Genomic DNA, 26,494 nt, shown 5'->3' on the forward strand with positions numbered 1-26,494 from the left:
TTGCTGTCGCAGTCCCTCGAGGGAGGGACATGTCTTTTGCTCTTGCCGGAATTGTTCTTGGGTGGGCCCCCCTTCCTGACGCCACTGAGCCAGGTCCGGAAGGTCTTGGGGCTGAGCGGGCTCTTCTTGGGATTGTTCCGGGTTGTCGGTAGGGATGGAGTCTCCCTCCGGAGCGATCGGGGGAGGAGGTGCTGGCCATGCGGGTTCTTCAGATCTAGGGATGGTGTCGGCGGCCATGGACCGGGTTGTTACGCACGCCCAGCCCGGGAGGCCTAACATCCCCAGGTGCTCTCTTCTTTCAACGGCTGCCCACGGGGAACTCTCGAGATCGACCCCAGGAGGCAGTACACGGGGGCATCGTCGCGGACAGTCACTTTTAGCATCCCGGACACTCCTCCCCATTCGAAGGGGACGCAGGGCATCCGACACAGGCTCTCCGAATTGTCGGCCGATCGGACGGGGCAAAGAACATTTGGCAGGATTTGTTCTGGGGTCACCAGGTGACAACGGACGGCCGTCACACTGGCCCCTGTGTCACGCAGGGCTTCGGCCTTACGCCCATTTATGTTCACCCACTGGCTGTACTTCCTGGTGTTGGCTGGTAGGGGAGCCCGCGGGATCAGGTCTCTCCCCCCTAGGCAGGCCAGGGTCATAGCGGCAGGTTCCCACTCGGGCTGCTCCTGCTCGTACTCTTCAGATCCTTCGGAGACTTGCTCTTCTCCTAGGGCGGCGGCAGCCACCTGGCGGGGCCCGGGGGTCTGGTTCTTTGGGCAGGTCGGGTCACTGGCCTAGTGGCCGACTCGCTGGCATCGATGACACGTAACGTTGGCTCGGAACCCCGGGCGCATCGGGGGGTTGCCCCGGCCGGCCGGGGGCGGGGTGTAGTTTGCGGGAGCGGCTGGGACGGCGTCTCTCCCCCGGCCCGGGCCTCCTCCTCCTCCTCGGGGACGATGATGACCTTGGTTGGTTCTGTTCTGCTCGTTGGGCCCACTTCGGGCCACTCGGGTGCTCTCCCATCGGTCAGCCTCGGCGGCGAGCTGCCGTGGGTCAGTCAATTTACTGTCGAGGAGGTGCTGCCTGAGCTCGACGAAGCAGTTGTTGGAGAGGTGCTCCCACACAATGAGGTTGAAGAGCTGTTTGTAGGTTATTACGTTGCTACCCTTGATCCATCCCTCGAAGGCTCGGCTGAAATAGTTCACATATTCTATCCAGGTTGTACCCGGGATGCGGGTGCAGTTGCGGAACCTCTGGCGGTACATCTCGGGCGTCAGCCCATATCGACTGAGGAGGGCGGCCTTCATGTGGTCATAGGACGTCATTTGATGGTCCGGAAGCTGCAGCAGGGCATCACGGCCTTCATTGACGAATCTCCCCCATAGACCGGCTCCCCAGTCACTTCGAGCGATCCGGTGGGCAGTCATGGCGATCTCGTAGGCCTTGAACCACTGCTGTATGTCGTCGTTCCGAAAATATTCCCGGACCACATCTTTGGGGATGTGGACCTTCTGTTCGGTAGTACCTGGGGGGCGCGGTTGTTCGGGCACCCCTATGTCTTTGTTCTGTTTGCGCATCTCTATCTCCGCTAGCTTGCACTCGTGTTCGTATGCCAGTCTTTTTTCTTCGAGTTCTCTCTGTCTCTGCTTCTCCTCTCGCTCTTCTTGGAGCCGTAAGTGTTCTAAGTTCATTTTTTGTTCTGCCAGTTTCAATTCTCCGTCTAATTTGAGCCGTGCCAGCTCTAACTCGTGAAGTCTATTTTTCTCTCGTTCTCGGATCTCTTCCCGGGAGAGATCCGTTCTCCTTTCTTCTGTCAGAGTGGTGTTTGGTTCCGGGGCTTCGGCGGTATTCGTCTCTGCCCAGGATTCTAGGGCGTGTTTGAAGTCCTCTTTCGTGCTCAGACCGGTGGTAGCAATGCCTAGTTCTATGCAAAATTGTTTTAGCTCTCGGTGGTTGTACTCTTCCAGTTTTTCCATCTGGAATTTCTCTGCAGATCCGCTCTCTCTGGTCGTCATTGTGGATTAGTCGTAGGGTGAGTTACTCTCTGTACGGTTACGCGTTGGTTCGGATCGCGCCGCTGGCCACCAATGTTAGACGGGGACCTAGAGGGTCGGCCGAGCACAAGGGGAGAGGCCTCCGGTGAGGGCCGTCTCCAGCGATCGTACGGACGAGTAACTTCCCCCCCACAGATGGACGCCACACGAAGATCAGCTTAACACCTTTTATAGGCAATTCTTTGAGTAAGGTGGTACGATACAAGGAGATTAGGACACGATGATCCTCTCAATTCTAGTCTCTATTAGGGAAAGGGGGTAGCGGGACAGTCTTGGTACCTACAGGTACTGAGGTGAAACGGTGGTAGCTCACAATCCTCGAGCTCGGCGTTCGGACGGGTCAGACCGCGGCAGCGCCAGCAGGTCCCGAAAAGGTCGTAGGGGGCAACGGGCCGCGGCAGCGCCAGCAGGTCCCACGAGGATGAAGGTTGCAGAAGGCCGCGGCAGCGCCAGCAGGCAGGACAATAGTTCACAAGGCAGGGCTGCGGCAGCGCCAGCAGTCCGTCAAGGTTGAGTTCTTCTCGGTGTCTCTCGACTCCAGGATACAACTGCCTTCCTGCTCTGGGGCTGCCTCAGTTATAGGTCTGGCGCCCTTTGATGTCCGGACCCTCGCACTGGGAGGTCGGGAGGTCCGGGATGAGGGAGTCCAGACACCCAGCAGGGGGGTGGAGCCAGCACCCGGGGAGGCTGGGGGCGATCGGCACCTGGCGGGGGAGAGCCATCGACACTTCTTCCTCCCATTAGCCTGCCAAGTGGTCCGTTCACCTCCTGGATGGATGGTGGTGCCGGGATGGCGGGGCCTGGCTGGGCCCAGGGTTGGGGTCGAGCTGAGGCCACGCGGCCGCGTGGTGCAGTGTCCAAGATGGCGGCTGGGCCGGGCAATGGGGCTGCCGGGGGCCCGGGCCCGTGACACAGAGATATCCGGGAGCAGGCGTCCCGGAGGGGACGGGTTGCGGGTTGCTTCTGCGGGTAGCCCCCGGAGAGCCGGTGTCTGGGCCCTGTCATGCGGGGAGGGAGCGAGCCCTTCGTGGGGCCTGTCCAACAGTTACTAAAACTCAAATTATTCCCATTGCGATTTCCAAGATATGTTTCTATCTATCTTTTTTTTTTAGAATAATAAATAAGATTACAGTTCACTTGGGAATCTTGATTTTCTTGGAAGCCATTCGAGCGGCTGAAAAGCGACAAAATGAGTAGGAAAAGAGTAGTGGGGAAGATGTGTTGTGGCTGCCTGCTGTCCATATGGCGTCGCTGGTCTTTCCTGTGAAGCTTTGTGACAACGACATGTTAATTTATGTTAGTAGGAGTGCCCAACGGATTCCTTTGAAGTGTTTGAAGTCTGATGCTGGCTGCAAGCAAACGAAATAGTGTGCATGTGCACGAGCCCACACACATGCACTGTAGGCAATCTGCCTTTGGGAGCATTTCTGAGACCCCTACTTAATATCTCGGCCAAAGCATTGCAAAAGCAATGCTTTGGACGAGACCTAAAAAGAGCTGGTTTTCAGTGGAAAAAGCTGATGTGTCCATGTTGCGTTTTAGGCCCTTTTTATTGTGGGCGCAAAGCTCCCACATACAAGTGAGGTACCATTTTTATCGAGAGTCTTGGGGAATTTCTGGGTGGTAGGAAAAATATGCCTCCCTGTAGATTACAGAACTTTCCATCACTAAATTGTGAGGAAAATGTGTATTTGTAGGCACAGTTAGAGGTTTGCAAGGGATTTTGGATAAAATAACCTTGTGAGAGCCACACAAATCAGACCACTCTAGACTTCCCTGCATGTCTACATTTCTGAAATGTGTAGGTTTGATAGGTTTCCCTAAAAGCCGGCTGAGCTACTACCATTGCAGAAAAGGATCCATTTTTGGGTGGAAAAAATTGATCGGTCCAGGTTGCGTTTTGGGCCTTTTCCTGTTGCAGGTGCAAGGCCTGCTCACACAAGTGCAGTACCATTTTTTAGGGAGACGTGGGGGAACTCAGGGTGGTAGGAAATATATGTACACCCAAAGATTCTATAACTTTCCCTCACAGAAATGTGAAGGAAATGTGTGTTTTTAGGCACAGTTTGAGGTCTGGGTAAAACTGGTTGTGGTTGTTAGAAGCACACAAGTCGCACCACCTTGGACCTGACAGGTTTTCTAACGGCACCATTGTTATTTTGATGTCCCGGCCAGTACCAAAATATTTAAAATCACTTAAAGCCATTATTTTTAGCCTTTATCCATACATAACTCAAACAGCTAATATAAACAGAAAGCACTTTTAAATATGTTCTGGAGCTTCATTAATGATCCACGACTAGAAGTAAAGTAAACAAAGACAGAAAAGTCATATTAGAAATTAATACAAACGATTTTGTTTAAAATCCTATTTTGTATCACGTCCGGACCTTTGCAGACTCTTAAACCAACAAATGACTGTTATTTTCTTGGAAAGGTGGCATCCCTAGACTCAGCACTGGGGTGAATATGCTTAACATAAAATCATCAGCATTCATTTGTAACAGACTTTTCTGTTTTTGTTTACTTTACTTATTAACTAGGGATCCTTAAGGCAGCTCTAGAGAACATTTTAGAGTGCCTTCCATTTATATTTTCAGTTTGAGAGGGTGGGGGAGGCCGGTTTTATGTGATTTTTCAAATGTTTGTTCCGTCGGTACTTTGGAATACCTGTCATGCCGGTAGACAATCAGACAAGTGTTAACCCCATGGACTGAATGAGCTATTGGCTCATGGAGTAGGGAAATTGCAAAGCCATGATTCAAATTGCACTGGCTCTCTGTTGTGCAATTTTCATAGTTGCCGAGCGTTCATATGACAATGTTAACCCACAGAGTAACCTGTTTTGGTTTTTTTTGTTTATATAATACAACATATTACATTCTGGAACTTGGATGGACGCTTAAAATTTTAATTAAGTGTTCAATAACTGACCATGCATCACGTTCTGAACTAACACGCAGGACTGGCTGAAAGTGTCATACTTGACACCGGGTCATCTGACAGTTTGTGGTAAATGTTTTTTTTTATGAGATTCTCTGGATATGGATAAGAAAAGCACTTTTAAGTCTGCTGCTTTGTAGACTGTTCTGCTCTGCCATGCTAAACCAGGTTCTTTTTATAGCTTACAATCATTCGCCAAGCCCTTGCTGTCCTGATTGGACACTGCGCAGCACTCGGCTTCTCACCGCTTCGTGGGTTGGTCGATGCAATTGTCAATGAAGTTGTTTTACCCTGCCGTTTGATAGGCAAATGGAGGATAGTTTGCCCGCCTTTTCGTGCTGTCGGTTACTGTATCCTTACGTTCTGAATGGCTGGCCTGATCCCCATGCTTCTATTAGCTGTCGGATAGTTTCTTGCTGTCTTTCCATTGGCTGTGCAGTGCGGTGCTTCTACCACAGAAGAAATCTGTTTTCGGAGTAAAAGATGCATTTGCTCTGAAGGTTAGTGGGGGCTGGTGTGAGGAGATGTAATTTAACGGCCACTCGGCCAGAGTTGCCGACGTTTAAACTGGGTAATCTGACTCGAGACCCTGCTTTAGGTCAAAATCCGTTGATGCTGGGAAAACACTCCTCCTGCCTTAAAACATGAATCTGACTTCGTGTTATGTAATCTGGTGCTGGTGTAAAGCGCTCTATGACCTTGGGCCAAGTTCGTGTGGGTGGGGGGGTTATGTGTCTGTGTGTGTGTATGTATGTATGTGTGTGTGTGCGCGCGCAAGTGGGCGGGGTTAGGGGTGGGGCTAAGGCCTAAATATAATCATACATAATGACTTCTGTACCAGTTGCAGCACATATTAGAAACACATGAGAAATGCTTTTATGTTAAAAAAAAAAAAAAGATTAACTACACAAAATGAAAGTCATGATGATGATACTTTCACCTGAATGGTCGCTGCGCACCTGATTGACAGTGCAGGGTCTGTCTAGAGACCCTGTCCTGTTAATCACAGCGTGACATAAGCCCTGTCAACCCCCTGCAGTTTGGGGCCTTTCAAATGGGCGCAGCGGGAATCTTTACCAGCAACTCTGCAAATGGCTGCTTCAGCGAGTTAATTACAAGCTCCTCGGAAGCAGAGTGGTCTCTGCCCTTGACTGAAGGAGAAAAGTAACCTGCGCCTGCCGTGAATCAGGGTACGAGTACTCTCCCTGGCTACAGAAAGTGCCGACACTGACGGCAAAAAACAAAACAAAAAAAAATCGGAAGTGCATGTACTCAGTGCCGGTGAGTACCGGCCCATTTAAAGCACTGAGGATGGCCAAACAACATTCTAGTGCTTTATTTTATTGCTACCAGTCATTGCAATCTACTGCTTTCGTCTAGTTGCTTGGGGCGAACGAAAATTGAACACTCACAGGATGAATTGTGTTATTAATTGAAAGTCCAGGGCCCGAACGGAACCGTTTTGCACTTGGTGTGCTTACGTGATAAGGCGTCTTCTGGTGACCTTTAGATGAATGGTGGATAGGGTACTTAACAGGTACGTGGTGTCGCAGTAGTAAAAGTAGGACTGTCGCCTTAGTTCCCGTCCAGCACCACAGGGAGTTACGGCGAGGAGATGGAGGCACTCTTGGAACGACCGGCCGAGAAAAAGCAATAGCTCTTGACTGCGATCTAGGGCTCCACTCCACCACACATTACCCCGCACCACACACACACATTTCTTCTCAATTGTCACTCCTGAGTCTCACACATTAGACTACCAAGTGACCCCTATCGTATGATATTCATCTGGTCCTAGCGTTTTAGCCTGCAGCACTTTGCATACTGGAGATTTAAACAATGTTAAAAAACAACCATTAGAAATGCAAAGGGTCTCGCATTTATTTGAGTTAGAGTTATTGGTTCTGTAAATGGCAATGTCTTTTACCCTTGTGTTATGGAAGTGGATGTATATGTTTTGAGTGGAACTCTGTGAGTTGGTTTTGAAATGTTAGTTGTGGAATTGTGTGGCATTGCATTGTGTGATGTGTAGTGTAAATATGTGGCATGGTGTGTAGTGGAATTATGTGTATAGTAATTATGTGATTTAGAGTACAGTGCTGTAAAGTTATGTAGAGTATAGTGGCATAGAGTGGTGCTTCGTGTATTGGAGTGTAATAGAGTGCAGTAGAGTGGAGTGGCATAGATTGTAAAAGAGTCTCTTAGAGTACTGTAGTGTAGAGTGGAGTGGAGTACAGTAGATTGTTTTAGAGTAGAGTGAAGTAGTATAGGGTAGAGTGATAAGAGTAGAGTGGATTGTCGTAGAGTGCATTGCCATAGAGTGCAGTTTTGCAGACTAGAGTAGCATGGAGTGGCATAGAGTGGAGTGATGTAAAGTACAGTGGAATTGCTTTTACTGGAGTTGTGTTGAGTGTAGTGGTAAATAGTGTAGTTGGGTATAGTAGAGTGGGATAGAGTGCATTAGCATAAAGTAGAGTGGGGCATAGTAGAGTAGAGAGGTATAGAGTGGGGTGGTGTATGTTGGAGTGCAGAGTTGTAGAATAGAGTGGTGTTGAATGTAGTGTAATAATGTGCAGTGGTGCACAGTAGATTAGAGTAGCATGGAGTGTATTGGCGTAGAGTGTATTGGCATAGAGTGGAGACGAGTAGAATGTAGTGGCATAGGGTGCATTGGCATAGAGTGAATTGCATGGAGTGCAGTAGAGTGGAATGGTGCAGAGTACAGTGCAGTGTTACAGCATGTAGTGGTGTAGGGTAGAGTGGCATAGAGTGAAAAATTGTCTAGCATTTGCGACAAAGAATTTTCAATTCTATTAAGGACACGGAGGCGAGAATAATGCTTCTCTAACTTTACTGACAATACAGCAGCAAAAGAGTTAACTTTAAACAAGCATAACCCGGAAGAACAGCCCCCTCCAGGTATGCACCAATAGCATGACAGTAATCAGTATATAATGTCCCAGTCACGTAAGCACCTCCTCTTTCTTTGCTAAGTTTATAAGTAACAAAATTCGAATCCAAAGGAACTTGAATGGAACATATCAGGAAACCTCCAGGAACGCAGAGGACTGGTGAAGAACATCAGGATAGCTGAATCTTCAGGATTGGGTGTTTTGATCACCTGAAAAAGAAACATAGCCATAATACCCATGTCGGACTGAAAGGAAAAACAGTCACAAAGATAATTGGGTAGGGAAGAAACAAGAGTTTAAGCATAGCATCAGAAATGCATTCAATATAAAGCAGTCTTTAACAATATACAGTAAATAATATGTAACATCCTGGGTGGGATTATTCTCGCCTCCGTGTCCTTAATAGAATTGAAAATTCTTTGTCGCGAATGCTAGACAATTTTTCATTCTATGTCAGTCCACGGAGGCTCAAATAATGCTAGTTTAAAGTTGCTCCACCACCACCGACGCAATATCCACAATAGGTTTGTGGTAAAAGGTCTTGAAAGTGGACTCAGATGACCAGTCCGCTGTAGTCATGATGTCTTGTAACCTAGACCCAGTGAGAAGGGCCTTAGAAGCCATAGAACCTCTAACAGAGTGTGCACCAAAAACGGAGGATGCCAGCCAAGGTGAAAAGCCAAGTAACCCACCTGGCGAGTGTAGCTGAAGAGACTGGGCGGAAAGGTCTCTGAAGAGAAATTAAAAGTTGGCCTGCCACATCATTTCGGAATTCTCTAGTACAGTCTTTATATACCTTCAAACATTGCAAAACACAAAGTTTGCTATGATGTGGAAAAGCAGGGTAAGAAACACATTTTGAATTTGTCTTTGTACGACGAGAAATGGTAAAAGAAACTCCAGAGGGAGTGAATACTCTACCTGCTAAGTCCAGTGCACGTACATCAGACACACGTCTACATGATATAAGACAAAGTAACAGAGTCAATTTGGCCGATAATTGTTTGCGCGACAAACCCTCATTAGCCGGCCAAGACTGCAAGAATCTTAGAACAATGGAAACATCCCATAAGGTATGATATTTGGGTTGAGGAGGATTTACTAACCTGATACCTCGTAGAACCTTACAAACCAAAGGGTGTTCACCTACTGGTTTACCGTCAATATGAGAATGACCCGCTGAAAGGGCTGATCGAAAATTATTGACTGTCCTGAAAGCCATACCAGACTTGGCCAATTCGGATAAGAAATTCACAATTGCATAGATTCAGGATCCCAAGGGATCACTCTGTTGTTGACCACACCAACGCACCCATCGCCGCCAAGCGGACTCATAACGTTTGTGAGTGGAGGGTGCCCAAGATTGAGAGAGGAAAAAGAGAGCGTCTTGCGAAACTCCCGGCACTTGCCAGCGTCGCCGGAAAGTCTCCACGCCATGAGAGGCAATTGACCCTGCAGGATCTACGGATGAAGAAGACCGACAGGGTTGGTCGACAATTCCGGGAAGGACCTGATTTGAACTGGAGGAGCACATGACCACGTAATTGCTCCTGGAAACCACGCTTGAGCTTTCCAACAAGGTGACACTAGGATTATTTCCGCCCTCTGTCGACGAGTGTGGGCCAACAATCTCGGAATCATTACGAACGGTGGAAATGCATATAGAATGCCCGTCGTCCATGATTGAAGGAAGGCATCCGAGCTGATCGCTAACGGATCCGGACGCCAACTGTAAAATAGGGGAATTTGCCTGTTGAGTCGAGAGGCAAAGAGATCTAGAACACACGGGCCACATTTGGAGTTCAACGCTTGGAACACAGAGGGATGCAGTTTCCAATCGCTGGAGTCCCGTAGGAATCTGGAATTCCAGTCTGCCACCACATTCAAGGAACCCGGAATGTACTCTGCCGTCACAGATATGTGATGGTCCAGACAATAATGCCAAAAATCCTTGGCGATTTCCACCAAAAGTCGGGATCTGGTACCTCCCAGACGATTGATGTAGCGCACTGCGGACACATTGTCCACGCGCAGAAGTATACAACAACTTGCTTTCTGAGGAGAAAGAGTCCGAATAGCAAAAGAGCCCGCTAACAGCTCTAGGCAGTTGATGTGAAGACATAATTCCTCCTGGGACCAACGACCACCGGTCTCCAAAGTCCCGCAACGAGCCCCCCAGCCCCAACGACTGGCGTCAGACTCGATGATGGCATCCGGGATTGCCGCAAAAATGGCCTTGCCATTCCGAGCATCCATGTGTTGTAACCACCAATTCATCTCCAGACGCGCCTCCTGAGAGAGCGCAATATGTTCTGCATAATGCAGACCCTTGCGAAGGTGTAAAATCTTGAACCTCTGTAAAGCCCTGTAATGAAGGGGACCTGGAAAAATCGCTTGAATGGACGCTGCCAACAACCCTACAAGGCGGGCTAAGGTCCTCAATGATATTGTCGGAGAGGCAAGCGCTCTCCTCAATTTCTTCTTGATGGCGGACCTCTTCTTGAGAGGTAAGAGAAGTTGAGACTTCACCGAATCTACCTGAAAACCCAAGAATTTGATCCTCTGAGATGGAATCAGGAGAGACTTGGGAACATTGAGGAGAAAACCTAACTCCTGAAGAAGACTGATAGTCCAAGAGAGATGCAACCGAACTATCTCGACAGACTGACCCATTATCAGAATGTCGTCCAGATAAATAATGAGTCTCACTCCTCTCTCCCTTAACCACTGAACCACCGGCCGCATGAGTTTTGTGAAACACCATGGAGCGGACGACAGACCGAAGGGCATGGCCGTAAATTCGAACCATTGAGTGCGCCACTGAAACTGGAGAAAACGACGATGAGGAGGAAAAATGGCAACCGTCAGATAAGCATCTTTTAGGTCTAACCGAACCATCCAATCGTGGCTCAACAACCTGTCTCGTAAGAGATGAATGCCCTCCATTTTGAAATGGCGATACACTACGCTCACGTTGAAATGTTTCAAATTGAGAACAAGACGGAAACCCAGATCTTTCTTGAGCACAAGGAAAATTGTGCTCACAAACCTGTGTGGATGCAGGTCCGTCTGCACAATAGCCCCTCTGAGCAACAAAGACTGAATCTCTTCGTCGATGAAACTCATCTCTACGGGGGAAAAACGTAGAGGTCTGAATAGGAGTGGAATAAAACTCTATCCGAAAACCCTCAACAGTTTGTAGGATCCAAGGATCCGAAGACAGAGCCTCCCACCTGGGAAGGAACTGAGACAGACGACCTCCCACCATGTGATCCCCGTAATGCAAAATGGGTACCTGAATACGAGGAGTCTCCAGACTGGTACTGCTGTCCTCGATAATTGCCTCGCTGACCTCGGCCTCTGTCGCCTCTAGCCTTGGTGGGGTAGAATTTGGACCTCTGGGCGCCTCCTCTGCTCCTTTGCTCTGAACCTCTAGAGGTCTGTTGTCCTCCACGGCCGGAACCGCGACCTCTAAAGCGGCCGGCCCTATTAAAAACACCAGTATGAAATACTTTTTTTTATGTTAGCCTGCCCTTTGTCCAAAGCTGAGAATGTTGCAACATATTTCCCTATCTTTTTAACTAAGTCCTCTCCAAAAAGCATTCCATTGGCCAGGGAACCTGGCTCTGCGGTAGCCATCTCAGCTAATTGTGGATCAATCCGCATTAAAAATGAACATCTCCTTTCAGTAGACAAAGCAACATTTGCGTTTCCCAAAAAACACATGACACGTTGCGCCCATTCCATGATGTCCGAAGGGTCCAGAGGGGTACCCTTATCTTTAGCCACCACTGCGGCATCCAAAATTTTTGTTAAAGGACCAGAAATATCCAAAAGTTTATCCTGGCATCCTTTCCAGGCTCTATCTAAACCCTTCCTAGGGTCCTTAGCAAATTTGCGCATAAAAGTAGCCATATTTGGGTCTAAATCTGGCGTATCAGTGACCTTGCCAAGTTAAGAGGGTCGAGGGCACTCAGACCGAAGCGTAGCTCTGACCTGGCTTTCAAAACCTTGGCGGATATTATTTTAGACATAATGCGCAACTTCCACACAAGGTTGCCATTCTGTGGACCAAGGATGAATTAAATTTTGAGGATTGAATAATACATTTTTAGGTTGTACCACATCCTAAGCATCATAGAAGGTGTGTTTTGTTTTCTTGACTTTCTTTTGAGGTTTATCCGAGTCATCCGAATCAGAAGAAGTAGTGGCACTGGGCATAGAATCGTCCTGAGCATCTTTATCTGCCAAGGAAGGATGTATGACGTTACAACGCATACTTTTACAACGACTACCATTACCACGCAATTTTTACAACGCAGGATCCATTACAACGCAGTACCATTACAACGCATGTATTTACAACGCAGGTACCTTTGCAACGCATACAATTACAACGTAAGTATTGGTAAGTTTAAAATATTTTTTTTAATGTAAATTAATTAAAATTAATATAATTTAATTTAATTTAATTTTTTTTAATGTAATTAATTTAATTTAATTTAATCATTTTATTTTAATGTAATTTAAATTTAATTGTATTTAATTTTTTCCCTGTACCCCTTTACCCATAAACCCAAAACTGACCCTGAACCCTAAAAATACCCCTTTACCCAAAAACCCAAAACTGACCCTGAACCCTAAAAATACCCCTTTACCCAAAAACCCAAAACTGACCCTGAACCCTAAAAATACCCCTTTACCCAAAAACCCAAAACTGACCCTAAACCCTAAAAATACCCCTTTACCCCAAAACCCCAAACTGACCCTTAACCCTAAAAATACCCCTTTACCCAAAAACCCAAAACTGACCCTGAACCCTAAAAATACCCCTTTACCCAAAAACCCAAAACTGACCCTGAACCCTAAAAATACCCCTTTACCCAAAAACTGACCCTGAACCCTAAAAATACCCCTTTACCCAAAAACTAAAAACTGACCCTGAACCCTAAAAATACCCCTTTACCCAAAAACTAAAAACTGACCCTGAACCCTAAAAATACCCCTTTACCCAAAAACCCAAAACTGACCCTGAACCCTAAAAATACCCCTTTACCCAAAAACCCCAAACTGACCCTGAACCCTAAAAATACCCCTTTACCCAAAAACCCAAAACTGACCCTAAACCCTAAAAATACCCCTTTACCCAAAACTGACCCTGAACCCTAAAAATACCCCTTTACCCAAAAACCCAAAACTGACCCTGAACCCTAAAAATACCCCTTTACCCAAAAACCCAAACTTATAATATTTTGTAAAAAATTATATACTTACCAATACTTACGTTGTAATTGTATGCGTTGTAAAGGTACCTGCGTTGTAAATACATGCGTTGTAATGGTATTGCGTTGTAATGGATCCTGCGTTGTAAAAAATGCGTGGTAATGGTAGGTCGTTGTAAAAGTTGCGTTGTAATGGTTGTATACCGCCAAGGAACCATGGTCTAAAAACACAGTCTTAGCAACATTTAACAAGGCTTCAGCCGAAGCACGAGAAGAAGATGAAGATGTGCCTTTAGATTTAGACTTTCTTTTCTTCGAATTCAGAGACTTCGCCAAAGGCTTCAGCGCCTTAAGAAGCCCCTTATTCATAGAACTCCGGTCGTGGGTATCCCGGGTTTCAACAGAATGCTCCTCCAAAGTTTCACTGTATGGTTCCATATACTCTTCATATTCATTGAATTCCACCCACTTATCTTCCTCCTCAGCGTAGTATGCCATAATTATAATAGGAGATTTTGAAGGAGTTCAAAAGAGGGGGGAGAACCCAAGGGCCAACAGACCACAGACAGTCAAACGTAAAAAGACTGGGTCTAAACAAACAAATTTGAAGTGGCAGGAGCAAGCCCTGAAATAACTCCCCTAATGCCAAGCACTCAGTCTGGAAAAACGCTCCAGTCAGCGTAAAATTGGAGCCAGGGATTTATCAGGCAATGCGTGTGTTAATGCAGCGTGAAGAGCCGGGCTAGAAATCCTGTCACCGGCTGTTCGCGCATGCGCAGACACGCGAAGTCGGGGCTAAACAGAGCCTGCTCCCTGAGCGCACCGAAGTGCATAGCTCCGCTCCCTCGCCACAGCCCACAAGAAGAAAGAAACCGAAGGGGCACCAAAGCCTCAACTTCAAGAAAGGCACAATAATTTCATAAGCGCGAGAGAGCGCGACACGCTCCCATGCAAATGCGCAGTAGAAATATGAAATACGCACATAGAAAATACGGGCAGTCAAAAGACTACCCATGCAAGCAAAAGAAGACGCGAAGGTCGCGTCGAACATGAAGAGCGCAGCGCGGCAAAGTTTTAAACATAAACAAGCAATTAATTATTAATAAGAATGAAACAACACTTATCTCGCTGCTCCAGCAGCAAAGAAAGAGGAAGTGCTTATGTCACTGGGACCTTATATACTGATTATTGTCATGCTATTGGTGCATACCTGGAGGGGGCTGTTCTTCCGGGTTATGCTTGTTTAAAGTTAACTCTTTTGCTGTTGTATTGTCAGTAAAGTTAGAGAAGCATTATTTGAGCCTCCGTGGACGACATAGAATTCAGTGGTGTCGAGTAGAGTGGCTTAGAGTGCAGTGACATCGAGTATTGTTTCGGCAGCACTGACTTATCCATTGGGGTAAGAGCATAGTTCAAAGACAATCAGGAGTAGAATATTAGCGAATTCACAATAAAACATTAGTGTCAGGAGGTAGAACGAGTGACTCATTTGAAGCAAAGGACGAAAAGATATTACTCCATTATCCTGCACTGCACGTTAAGTCGGATGATGTAAAAGGTCCATTACCATGAAGACAGAAGAACAAATGGACAGTTCTTTCTATTTGTGCACGGCAAGTAAACAATATAGACAATGAGAAAAACAAAAAACTGAAATTACAAAATACAATAACATTGTAAAAACGTGGAGTTAAAAAGTTTAACCTTTTTTTCACTTGAAAAAGTCAATTAGATTTAACATCTGGTAAGACAAATCTAAAATGGCAAGTTAATTGTGCTGTAAACCTGCTGCATTTTCTTTCACGCTGTGCCAAGTGACGGTGAAGGCTTCTCTGCCCAGGAAAATATTTACATTTTCCTGAGTTTTACAGAGGGTGAAAATAACCAGAAACAAACTATTTCAGGAAGCAATTAAATAAAGCCGACATACGTGTAAGGGAAGTCCTGCAATGTTCTTAAACATATGCTTAAAGTTACAACTACAGCTGTGTTGAAAGCCATGCATTCAACATACTTGACTGTAATGAATACCTTAAAGATGATGCATGAAGAGTCAAAAAGAAGCAATGCCAACAGGTCTGAGAATCCTTTTATTACTCCGTAGTAGTTCTGCAACAACAAAAGGGGACTTCATATTGAATAAGTCGCACTAAACACTATGAAGGTTTACACCGACCTTTTTTCAAAGATTCGTTAACAGCACAGTGAAGATTCCATACAGTAAAAAAAACACTTAGATCTTAATAGGCAAGAACTCATCCCAGACATCATCTTGTGCTGATATGTAATTTTCCTGTATACAAGTGCTTTAACACGTCATTGCGCTTTCAGAAGCGTGATATACATGATAGCTATATTCCAAAGGGGTGAAAGTAGTCTGTCTTCTCTCTTCACGTTTGCTATCATAGTGATGACAAAGAGATAGAGGCCGAACAAAGGAGCCATCTTAGCTTAGTGCATTGACTGTGCTGACCTATCGAGTTGCTTCTACGCAGCATATGTCGCCTGCTCGTTGATTTGTAGCGGGTTAAACAACAATTTTAAATGCCACAATATTGCGTTGCTGTAAATTGTAGAAATCAACATTAATCTAAATGTCTGAATGTACAGAGGAGGACTGATTTAATAAATTGCACTAAACACTGAGGGTCAGATTTACAAACTCGTATGCCACATTTGCGCCGCCGTTGCGTCACTTTTGTGATGCAGCGGCGAGCAAAGCCAACGCCATGCTGCAGGGTATTTACAACGTGACGCATCTAGGGAGTTGTGTCATGTTGTGAAGCCCTGCGCCACATGTGGGCGTTCCAGCGCGGTGGGGTGGCGTTCCGGCGCAGGAACCCCTCCTAAAAGTGAGTGAAATCTACAAGATTTCACTCAGTCACTTTTACGGCCATGCTGCTTTAAAACCCTGCGCCTGCTTGAAGCAGGCATAAGGATTGACGCAGCATGTTAGGCATAGGGGCACCCCGAGCCTTGCTGGAGCTGCGTCGCGCATGCGACGCAACTCCAGCAATGCGTCACCTTTACGGCAGCAGATGCGTCACACATCTTTCTATTCCTGCCCCATGGTGCGCCGCACTGTAAATGCGGCGCATCCATGGTGGCGCAAGAGGTGTCTTCCGTGACGCACAATAACTGGCGCATCCCTGCTGATATGCAGGGATGCGCCAGTTATTGTAAATCTGCCCCTGAAGGTTTACAAGTCTCGACATTGGCTCTCCCTGTGCCTAAGTGATTTCCCCAGAGTCACAGAATGTAAAGGCGACACTGAGGAACCCAAAAAACAAGCTTCATGAAAGCACGGATCCCCCCAAAAAAAGGATTAAAAAGTGCGACTGTTGCATTTTTTTTCTGTCATTCATGGCATGCGCGCTTTAACTTCAAATGTTTGAAGCTAAAGCACAACGTGCCGCGATTGATACAAAAGTAAATAAATGTAAAAAAAAAATGCGGCAGCCACCTGCTTTTTTAAAAATCTATTTATTTACTTTAGCACCAATGGTGGCATGCCGTGCTTTAGCTTAAGATGTTTAAAGCTAAAACGTGGCCTTCCGCGATTGGAACAAAAGTAAATAGAAAAAAAAGGCAGGCAGCTGCAGCATTTTTTTCTATTTGTTTACTTTTGTAGCAATCACATCATGCCACGCTTTAGCTTGAAATGTTTAAAGCTAAAGCACGTTGTGCTGCGATTGCTATAACAATAAATAAATGGAAAACAAACGCGGCGCTGCATGATATTTTTTACTATTTATTTACTTTTGAAGCAATCGTGGCACGCCCCGCTTTAGCTTTAAATGTGTGAAGTAAAAAAAAATGATAACTTTGTCCATATAACAGTAAAACACACTTTAAACAAATAACCTCCTCTGCAGCATCATGGATTGCAGAAGTGGGATAACATGCTGTTCCTGGTACAGCAACTACAAACCAGGACGGGTTGCAAAAGCCGGACAGCGTGTTGTGCCTGTTTCAGCAAGACATTAATTAACTATATAGTGCTCACTATCTGAAGAGAGGGAGGTAGTAAGGAGGGACTACTAAGCCTATTCACAAATCAAAAGCCACCATTTACAAAGGACAGTAATAGGAACAATTGCAAAGATGGGTGAAGCTTAAAATCTATACCTGAATACAGCATGTCTCGTGGAGGCAGTGCAAGCACTGCCTAGGCAAGAGGTAAACAAAACGGCAAGTTCCAAAATACGGTATGCCAATGGTGAAAACAACTGACTTAGGATGTCAGGTTTGACATGTCTACTTCGCAGCTATTGTAAGGTTCTCTCTAACTGACATTGCCTCTCTTTTGACTCAGCTAACAGCAGTGGCTGGTCTTCCTTTTAATGCAACTAATGGGCCTTCATAATGAGATTTTATAAATAAACGAAACAAAGTGACACCATGCCCTTCCTACAGCGGGATCACATCGAAAGGAGGAATCATAGATTCCATGTCATGGAATACCATATTCCAGTGCCAGACTTCTTTTGCAAAACTGGATATTGTATTCTTGATTCGCACCATTTGACCAACTTACTTATTAAATTGCAAAAAGGAGAGACCGAAACTGGAAACTAAAGCACACGGACTTCTACTGGAAACTAAAACAAACAACCAACAGTTACATGCAGCACATTTTACAGAACAAAAACGTGACTAGGCAATTCCAGCAAACCGCAAAAAAAAAAGATTAAAAAAAAAGTAACAAAGTATCACTAAAAGATGTCTCAGGAGTTCGAGTGTTAGCTATGAGTTTTGTGAGATCTTAGACTGTTGGTCATCACTTGTAATGTCACCAAGTTCTTCAGTAATTTTAACGGGCAACCATGAGAACATAAGTATGATGTTGGCTCACACAAAGGAGCGTTGCATAATGGCATTTCATACATTATTAATATTAGCATAGGATATATTTGTAAAATGTGTGTGGTTGAAGTGCACATTCTCCAGAGCGACTCCTTGCTTCTAGTGTCGCGATTGTTTTTAGGTCTGCGGATGCCCTAGTCCCTGAAATCAGTCTTTTATTCTTTTCCAGTGATGACGTTCCTGAGGAAGACCCACAAACTCTGCTTGCAGGTTATCCTCTTCCGAGGCCATGCCATCGGGCCTAGGCCAAAGGCCTCAGAAGTGCTTACCCAGCACCTGCTTCAGCGGAAACTACCTTACTGGACCTCCTTCTGTGTCAAGTACAGCGCTGTGTGTAATGACCAGTTTGGCCTCTCCTACTTCAACTGGCAAGTGCAGGGGGCCAACTACCACATCCTAAGGACAGGCTGTTTCCCCTTTGTTAAATACCACTGCTCCAAGGCGCCGTGGCAAGATCTGCGACTGGCGAACCAGCTCTTCACTGCTCTTAAACTCATCAACCTTGGTGAGTAAGAAGGTCACCTGAGATGGAGGACAACACCAGGGCTCTATGGTTTGCAGGGCCCCACAGAAGGCCACAGGGAGATTGACTGCTTTGGGTGTACTGATGCAGGACCACCCCGGGTGCAAACTCTGTTATTGGTTGCAGTGCAGTGGTGTAACAAAGTGATGCCCCCCTCCTCCCAGTAAAATGTGAAGAGGTTCCCAAGTCTCCCTTATCTCACAATAACTCATTAGCCATGAGCGGAAGGGTTGCCCCCCCCCCCCCCCCCACTGCACTGTAGGGGTTTGTTACGCCCCTGGTGCTGCGAGGCCAGACTCAGCAGAGTGCCTTGTAGAGGGCTCACCAAGATGAGCATACTACAGTGACCATCCTTATCTTGCAAACATAGAGGCCAGATAAAATCGGAAATTGACGCAGATTTTGCTCTAGGGTAGGCACAGTGAGTTGGGAAGACCCCAGCCACGGAAAGTGCTTTGAGTGCGCCGAGGTAGAAGGACAGTAGGCACACATTGTGGCGTGTATGCAGTGAGGGTGCCTGCTGTCCTACCTGGGATGGCCCCAGAAACACCATGCTTTTGTTTGCACCAAGGCAGGCAGAACCTATGGGTGCCAATTAACATGTACACCCGGGACACAACTTTCCTGTCCAGGATTTTCCTATCACAAATTATTTTGAAGTTTGTTAAGCCAGTTGGGTCACTTTAGCATGAATTACAACTTCACCTTTTAGAATGTACTGGTTTGTTAGATGAAAACACAGGACTTAAAACAAAGTGTCTTGGTTATATGGAATCATCTGGTAGTGACATCGGGATAATCACAGTGTGGTAAGACCTACAAAATGAAGAATTAGCTTTAATTTGTGGAGCCCGCACACCAGGGTGTAGGAAGCTCAACAAGTACATCGCCACAGATAGAATAAGAACGTGATTTGGAAGGCAAAAGATGGGACTCGAAATTTAAATCTTCGAATACAGGAAAGAGTTCATTCTTACAAAGCAGTACACAATATAGGTATTACCACACGTATTACACACAGCTAGGCTAATTTTGTTGCTGGAAATCTCCAAGGACAGATCATTCTAGTCCTTTACATTCCCTTTTCCGAGGGAGTTACCATTACCCCATGAGTTGTTTGTTTTAGTTTCCAGTAGAACCCTAAGCTATAAATGGGCAACAGGAGGGGGCCAAGTTACACAGATAATATAGGATTACCAGATGAGCCTGTCACTGAGATTCCCCGTACTCAATCCTGGACCCTGACTTAACAATTCTGTGTATTCAGTAAGAAGGGGGTAATGATTTGTTCATTTGAACCAATTGTAGTGAGACTGGACATAAAAAGAAAGCCCTTGACTGGAATAATTTTGTCATGGGGACATGGAGTCATCCTATAATAAGAAGACCTGGATTTCTTTGTTTATTAAAGTTGAAACTGCCCATGTCCCCAACATTACTTTGGTAATCGCAGCTCTATTTTGATCTCCAACTTTTGCCCATGCAGTAATAATTATTTTGTCCAGCTGTTTTCTTTAATCATTTTAAACTGAAACGTCTTATTTGGAACTTAAACCATGCATTCAGGCCTAGTGGCTAGCAGATATGCAACATTACATGTGATTTGTTCTTTTCTTCTAGATCAAAAACACTGCAGGCTAGAGGTAGTTCAGGAAAGACGGTGAACAGCGATAATGGTTCCTATATGTGTTGTAGATCTCCTAATCTTATATTTAAGGTGTTTAAACAAACAAGAATGTGGAGATTTACCTAACTCCATGTAGGAACAGTTGCAAAAATGGGCTGTCCGGGTCTGTTTTATGGAAGAGTTAAGCTGAGAAGAACTATGTCATGTCCAGGGAAATCCAATTAGGAATCCCTGACCGAGGCTTCTAGTGCCTCTGCCTAGTGAAACTCGGGTTGTTAAGCTCATAGCACATAAGTCCACATACTGATCAGAAATTGAGGTAGCTCAATTCCTTCAGTTTGCAACAGCCCATCCATGTGTCTTCGGCTCTCCTCTTTAGGAGCTGTGGTCTTGCATGGTGTCAGAACCCTTTGGGGGGGGCAAAGGACAGGCGGTTTATTGGGCCTTAAATGTGGATATTGGGATCTTTTACCACTTATGTCCCATGGCCTTGCATACTATCATACTATTGCACTCCCAAACTGGCTGCCAAGTGTACACTATCTGCTGATGAGTTTCAGGGTAGCGTGGGCAGGTAGTCAAAAGCTTCTCAGAGACGTAGTGTGGGGGTTGTGACCCGTAACTCAAGCAGTCACGCAACAGATACAATGAATGTTTACTCTATTATAGAAAAAGAGAAGTAATTTTATTACACACCAAAATGTAATGCTTCTCAAAGTGAGATCAATAAGGCACATGGTTTTTATACTGGTGCTACAGGATTATAGTCCTAAGTGACCAGGTGATATGGAACAGAGGCAAGCTTTTCAGGTTCTGCACCCGTAGGTTAGTTCAATTGTGTTCAACTACTTAAAAGCTTTGTCAGGGTTGCAATGCAAAAAGAACAAGCTACACATTCAGTTTGGTGGTAGAGGCATAGCTGATGTTCGAGTTCATGGTTAGTGAACCTGAATTACCGGGTGCTCGGATATCTTTAGCCTATGGGCCACAGGCAACAGCATCCAGAGCGGTCCTGCTTGCAGTTCACAGCTGCGGTGTAGGCAAACTGACTAGCCTGCTTTTCCTGGTGTCGGTCTAAGAATGCAGAGGCTCCAGCAAAACAACAGCTTATGCCCAGTTGGTCACACTACCCAAAACAACAGGGATCCCCTGTCTTTTGTCCTCTGACCACTGTTTCAGCTACTGGCAGAGTCACCACACGGCAGTCAGCTCCTGACGGCAGGCTACAACGTTGTGGTCACGATGATTGTCAAGACTATGCAGACACACAATGCTTGTTCAGGAAACTTAGTGACAGCTGGGAGACTCACTCCTAGACTTGGGTTGCCACCAGTTACACTCCATTTATTCCGTCTTCTCTGACCTGTACTTTGCTGCTGGGCGTCTGCTCGGGCAGTCATCTCCTTGTAGGGTAATGTACTCCTTCCCTTTTCTCAGCAGGTTTGGCAGGCTCCCTGGCACCCGCCAGACCTGCAGCTCTTCTAGCAAGATGACACACAGTCTTCATGTGATGTCTCCTCACCTATGGGAATCTGGCTGCCAAGGATACTAGTCCTAGATCTTAGTAGTTCTAGTGCTCTGAAGAACACTCTCTCCTCAAAAGTGCCTTTACTTTCTGCAGAGCAGATACAGTCTTTATTGAAGGTGATGGTGTGTGTTTTGAGTTACAAAACGATATGGTTGGTAGATTCCAATGCTAATTCTCAAGATTCTGCCCGTAGAATGTGATGTAGTTCCGAGTCGCAGGAACTCGGAGCACATGCTCTTGATATGGGAAAAATAGGTGTGAGGGCTAGAGAAACACCGTAGGAGTCTTCAGTAGTTGGGGTCAGACTGGCATGTAGGGGAATCTGGCAATAACTGAAGGACTGGTCTCAAAAATCAGTGTATGGGTTGTTTTTTTAGCTGTTTATGGGCCTGTTTTATGATCTAATGGGCTGGTTTTTACTGCTGATTTCTCTGATATTACCTCAAATATTGCCGTAAGCATGAATGCGTGCATTCTTACATATCTTGCAAAACACTTCTACAGCTTGTCTTCACAAGTTTTAAAACCGCCCTTATTTGCAAAAGTGGCTGTTCTTTTAGCTATCTAATTTGCTGATGGGGGACAATTTTAATTTGGTGTCCGCCTTTTTTCTATCCCCAACTGACCCAACAGAAGTTTGATATCAGCTTCTTATGGACTAATGGTTGTTCAATGCTTATGGGTACACGTCCTTCCCGTAGCATCCGGTTCAAAGTAAAGGGGTTGCAGTAAGCAGAACCTGGAGAACCCGAGGACTAGGAAACAGAGGGGTCCATATGACTCTGTGAGGAAGACAATAGAATATTACGAGAGGACACACTGGAGAAGCACAGCAGCCAGGTAAGTTCAGAGCGTAACTGTTATGGTGAGACAGCTGATAGAGGAGCAAGCAACCCAAACAAGGTAGACACTGGAGGAGGGAAGGAAACTTTAGCGCTTTCTTCTGAAGTTTTCCTCTGATTGGTCTCTTATTGACCTTGACCAGGAAAGCTTGCCTGGTACCTTTGTGCCCAAGCCGCCACTGACCAGCCGCCAAATCCTCCAATGTCTCTTCTCCCTAATCTTTCTCCAGCTCCTTTCCTTGTTGATCTTGTGCCTCCGAAGACCTCTAATCCTTATCGTACCCTCCCATCCCAGTCCCCCATCCCTCCCTCGTCTTAGGTGAGATGTTCTGCTGGAGGTTTGTATGAAACTGCCTTACTAGTCAAGGTGCATACAAAAAGAACACTAGTTCCCATTATCTGCCCCCTGCATCATACTCCTTCCGGGTAATCGGTTACTGTAATGCCCCATGTCTACATCAGAAGCCTAAGATCACCTCATCCTCTAATACAGGGTGACCTGCAGATATAATAAGAGGCGGCTTAGCATTTCCGGACCCCTTTTCTTTCTTAACTGGAACACTGGATCTCACTGAACACTGGGTGAACCTTCCAGCAATCATGTAGTTTCCACTTTCGCGCACCCCTTCATACTAGACCTTCCACAGGAGAAGGCCCCACAAAACGGGTAGAAATCTTGGAGCGTGTACCAGGATTACTAGATTTGCTGTGAATGACCACACCAAATCACCTCTCATGTACACAGGAGCAGGAATTCTGTGTGTCAGCAAATTTCCTATAGGTATTCCTTGCCCGAAGAGGTTTTGTACAGCTGACTTGTGACTAAACCCTACAAATGGTTTTGCACGCCTCGAAAAATCTACTTGCCCATTCTTTAGGAGTAAGATTTTATCAGGAGCTATTTTTGCAGGTTACTGGCCCGTTCTGCCACGAGAGCTCGAGCTGTCAAAGAACAGGTGTTCTGTTTATTCAGAAACTGAAGAGCAAAACAGACACCTTTGAATCTTTTTATTTTGTCTCATTTGTTGTGTGTCCAAAGACATAGGTCAAATATCAGCCTATGTCTTCTTACAAATTGCTGCTTATTTTATCTTGGGGATGGTTGTTTAGCTTATTTTTCTCTAACTGCAAAGTTAGAGGATTTTATAAAGTGAACTTCTGACTGCAAAGTTAGAAGAGTTTGTAAAGTGAATTATCTGACAATCCTTGTGAAACTAAAGGCTGTAGAACGTCAGTTTTTTTCTGACACACATTTAAATAGATTGTAAATGAATAGTACAGCTATTTTAAAATATATCAGCAATTCGGAAAGCACATTTGTAATAAAAATTTTAATAGCACCAAAAATAATCAGAACACTTTACTTTGCAGTGCAAAGGATAATTATTTGCAGAACCCCAATTTCGAAACATCGTTTGTACGCTGTATAGTTGAACTGCATATCACTAGGACATTTTGTGGTTATTTCAATGGAAAATGTGCTGACTGTAAATGACAGTGTGCTACCACATCATGCTTTAGTAATATACAGGGGTGTGGAATTTAATAAAATATCTACTTGTCCATGGGGTAGGTTGCTTCATAAATCTACTTGTCCTGTAACAAAATCTACTTGTCCCTTTTGTGCCATGTAATGCTGTAACGAATTATGGCAGCAATCTCATAATATAAGAGCTCCGGAATAGCCTCTCTGAATATGCCAAGGCTCCTTCCATAGTAGGGTTTGATTACTAGCAATCTGCCACGTTTCTGCAGATTTAAATACTGGCACTGAAATTAATGGTAAGTAACAGTTCCAGGGTTGGAATGCCCTTTTGAATCTGTGCAAACCTACTAACTTGCATGTTTTAAGGGTTTTCACCAACTCTTCTGTAATCTTTTCCCATACTGAGAAAGGTTGGAAATGTACTCCTGACAATGGCAGACAAAACTTCTTCATGGGTTGGGAAAAAGTGGTTGGAGGGAAAGTGAACTTGCAAACACTCAGATTTTCTCATGAGCAAATCTACCCCTGCAAATTTGCTCATGATAAAATGCTGTTAAAAAGTATTTTCTAGGAGTACTATTTCTTGGCCTAATTCTGTAAAGTCTTGTGAATTCACGAATGTTGTATATCTGCACTTAATGCAGGGACATGAGTGCACTTTTATGACTTTATTTAATCAGTGGGCCCCTAATTAGGTTTGCTGTTAACCATGAACTTTGTGTTTATTAAAATTCTGTCTATTAGCTAGCTTCATTGTGAGTGACGGCATTCTGTTCTTTCACAAGGAGCATAGTTGACATTCATTTTGTTCAGTGCCAGGAACTGCTGTAGCAATGTGTGCTTTCTGAGACCAAAACTATTTTTGCTTTTGTCAATGTTTGTTATAATGATGAGGGCCCGACAGCTACCACACCAATAAGGTTTTACTAAACCCATGCCACAACAAGTCACGCATTGACAAAACCAAAAGGCTGACCAACAATTTCGGACCAATTGACTTTACCAATACTTGTTTATTTTTATGTTCCATAATCTTTGGTTACACTGATTTATCATTATGAATATTATTGAGAAATACTAGCATACATCAACACATTTTACTAAATAATGCTGCAAAAAAAGGTACCTAAAATGTTACAGTAGTTTAGCGAAATGTTTTTGCAATTTCTTGTGAACATTTTATTTTGAAAGCAAAGAATAATCAATCTTGCTATCAAGCTTCTGCATATATTTGCATCTAATCAGAGAGCATTCTGGGAGCAGCATACATAGCCTCATATTGCTAAACATTGAAAACATGTGTACACATTTTTATACTGGAACCACTGTCAGTAGTACAGTCTGAGCTAACAACATGTACTTAAATCGCTCACCATAATAAAGGTTTTGCATTAATGACCCATAAATACAAGTTTGAACAGCATTAACACATAGACAAAAATATCACCTTAGCTGCAGGCAATGCCTTTCCCTGATCCATAATGTGGTACTGTAATCTGGCAGTCAAAGGGTTTATGATGTAGTGGGTTGGGCCTACTTGTCACAAGGACAAAATAAACAAGAAAACGTGTTGTCCTTGACCCCAAGCAATATGTCCAGGGCGTCGTGCTATAGGAATTCCACATCCCTGAGGGTGGGAGGTTGAGTCTGGCTGCTGAGATTTGTATGGTCTGGAGTCTTTTAGTCAGTTGTGTTGATTCCAGCATAGAGTATGTTGCCGTGGTCCAGCTTGCTGGTGATGAGAGCTTGGGTGACAGTTCTGCAAGTATTAGTGGGGAGCCAATTGAAGATATTCTTGAGTATGTATAGTGTGTGGAAGCAGTAGATGGAGACTGCGTTCACTTGGCCAGTCATAGTGAGTTGGTTATCAATTACTATTCGGATGTTCTTTGCATGGATTGCCAGGAGGGGTGTGGGTCCACCTCAGCAGGTGGAATCCTAGAGTGAGGCGTCTTTGCCAAAGATTACTACTTCCATCTTGTCTGTGTTCAGCTCGAGGCAAATGATTTTCAACCATCTGCTGACATCAGTCATGCAGGCAGAGACATTGGTCCAGGTATTAGGGATCTTGGAGAGGGAGAGTATGAGTTGGGTGTCCTCTGTCTAGGATATGATGTTGATTCCATGGGCACGTTGATGCTGGTGACTGAGATCAAGTCGGCTTTGAAAACAGTGAGGCTGAGTGAGGATCCTTGTGGAACTTCTCGGCTGAGGTCAACTGCTTCCAAGGTGAAGGGGGAATGGCTGACCCAGTGGATGCAGCCTATTGGTAAAGAGCAAATAAAGCGAAGTGGAGAACCTTGGATGTTGACCGTGTGTGGTCATTGGGTAAATATTGGGTGGGAAATTGTGATCCATGATCATTTGAATGTTATCTGTGACTGTGTTGAGGGCGGTCTCTTTACTCTGGTTGGACCTGAATCTTGATTAAGTGGTGTCAAGGAGGTGGTTGTCAGTGAGGTGGGTGCGTAGGCATTTGTTTATCATCTTTTTCATT

At 45.2% G+C, this 26,494-nt stretch overlaps 1 protein-coding gene across 1 annotated transcript in view; it reads left to right on the forward strand.

Moving 5' to 3' along the window:
• Window positions 1-5,355: 5,355 nt before the first annotated feature.
• Window positions 5,356-26,494, forward strand: part of C3_1H15orf61 (chromosome 3_1 C15orf61 homolog) — a 30,336-nt gene continuing 9,197 nt past the window's right edge. The window contains exons 1-2 of the mRNA XM_078683052.1: window positions 5,356-5,491; window positions 18,161-18,496. Coding sequence (XP_078539178.1) covers window positions 18,163-18,496 — 334 coding nt within the window. The 5' untranslated portion in view covers window positions 5,356-5,491; window positions 18,161-18,162. The remainder of the gene's footprint in view (window positions 5,492-18,160; window positions 18,497-26,494) is intronic.

The sequence above is a fragment of the Lissotriton helveticus genome, chromosome 3_1, assembly GCF_964261635.1.
Source record: "Lissotriton helveticus chromosome 3_1, aLisHel1.1, whole genome shotgun sequence".
NCBI lineage: Eukaryota > Metazoa > Chordata > Amphibia > Caudata > Salamandridae > Lissotriton > Lissotriton helveticus.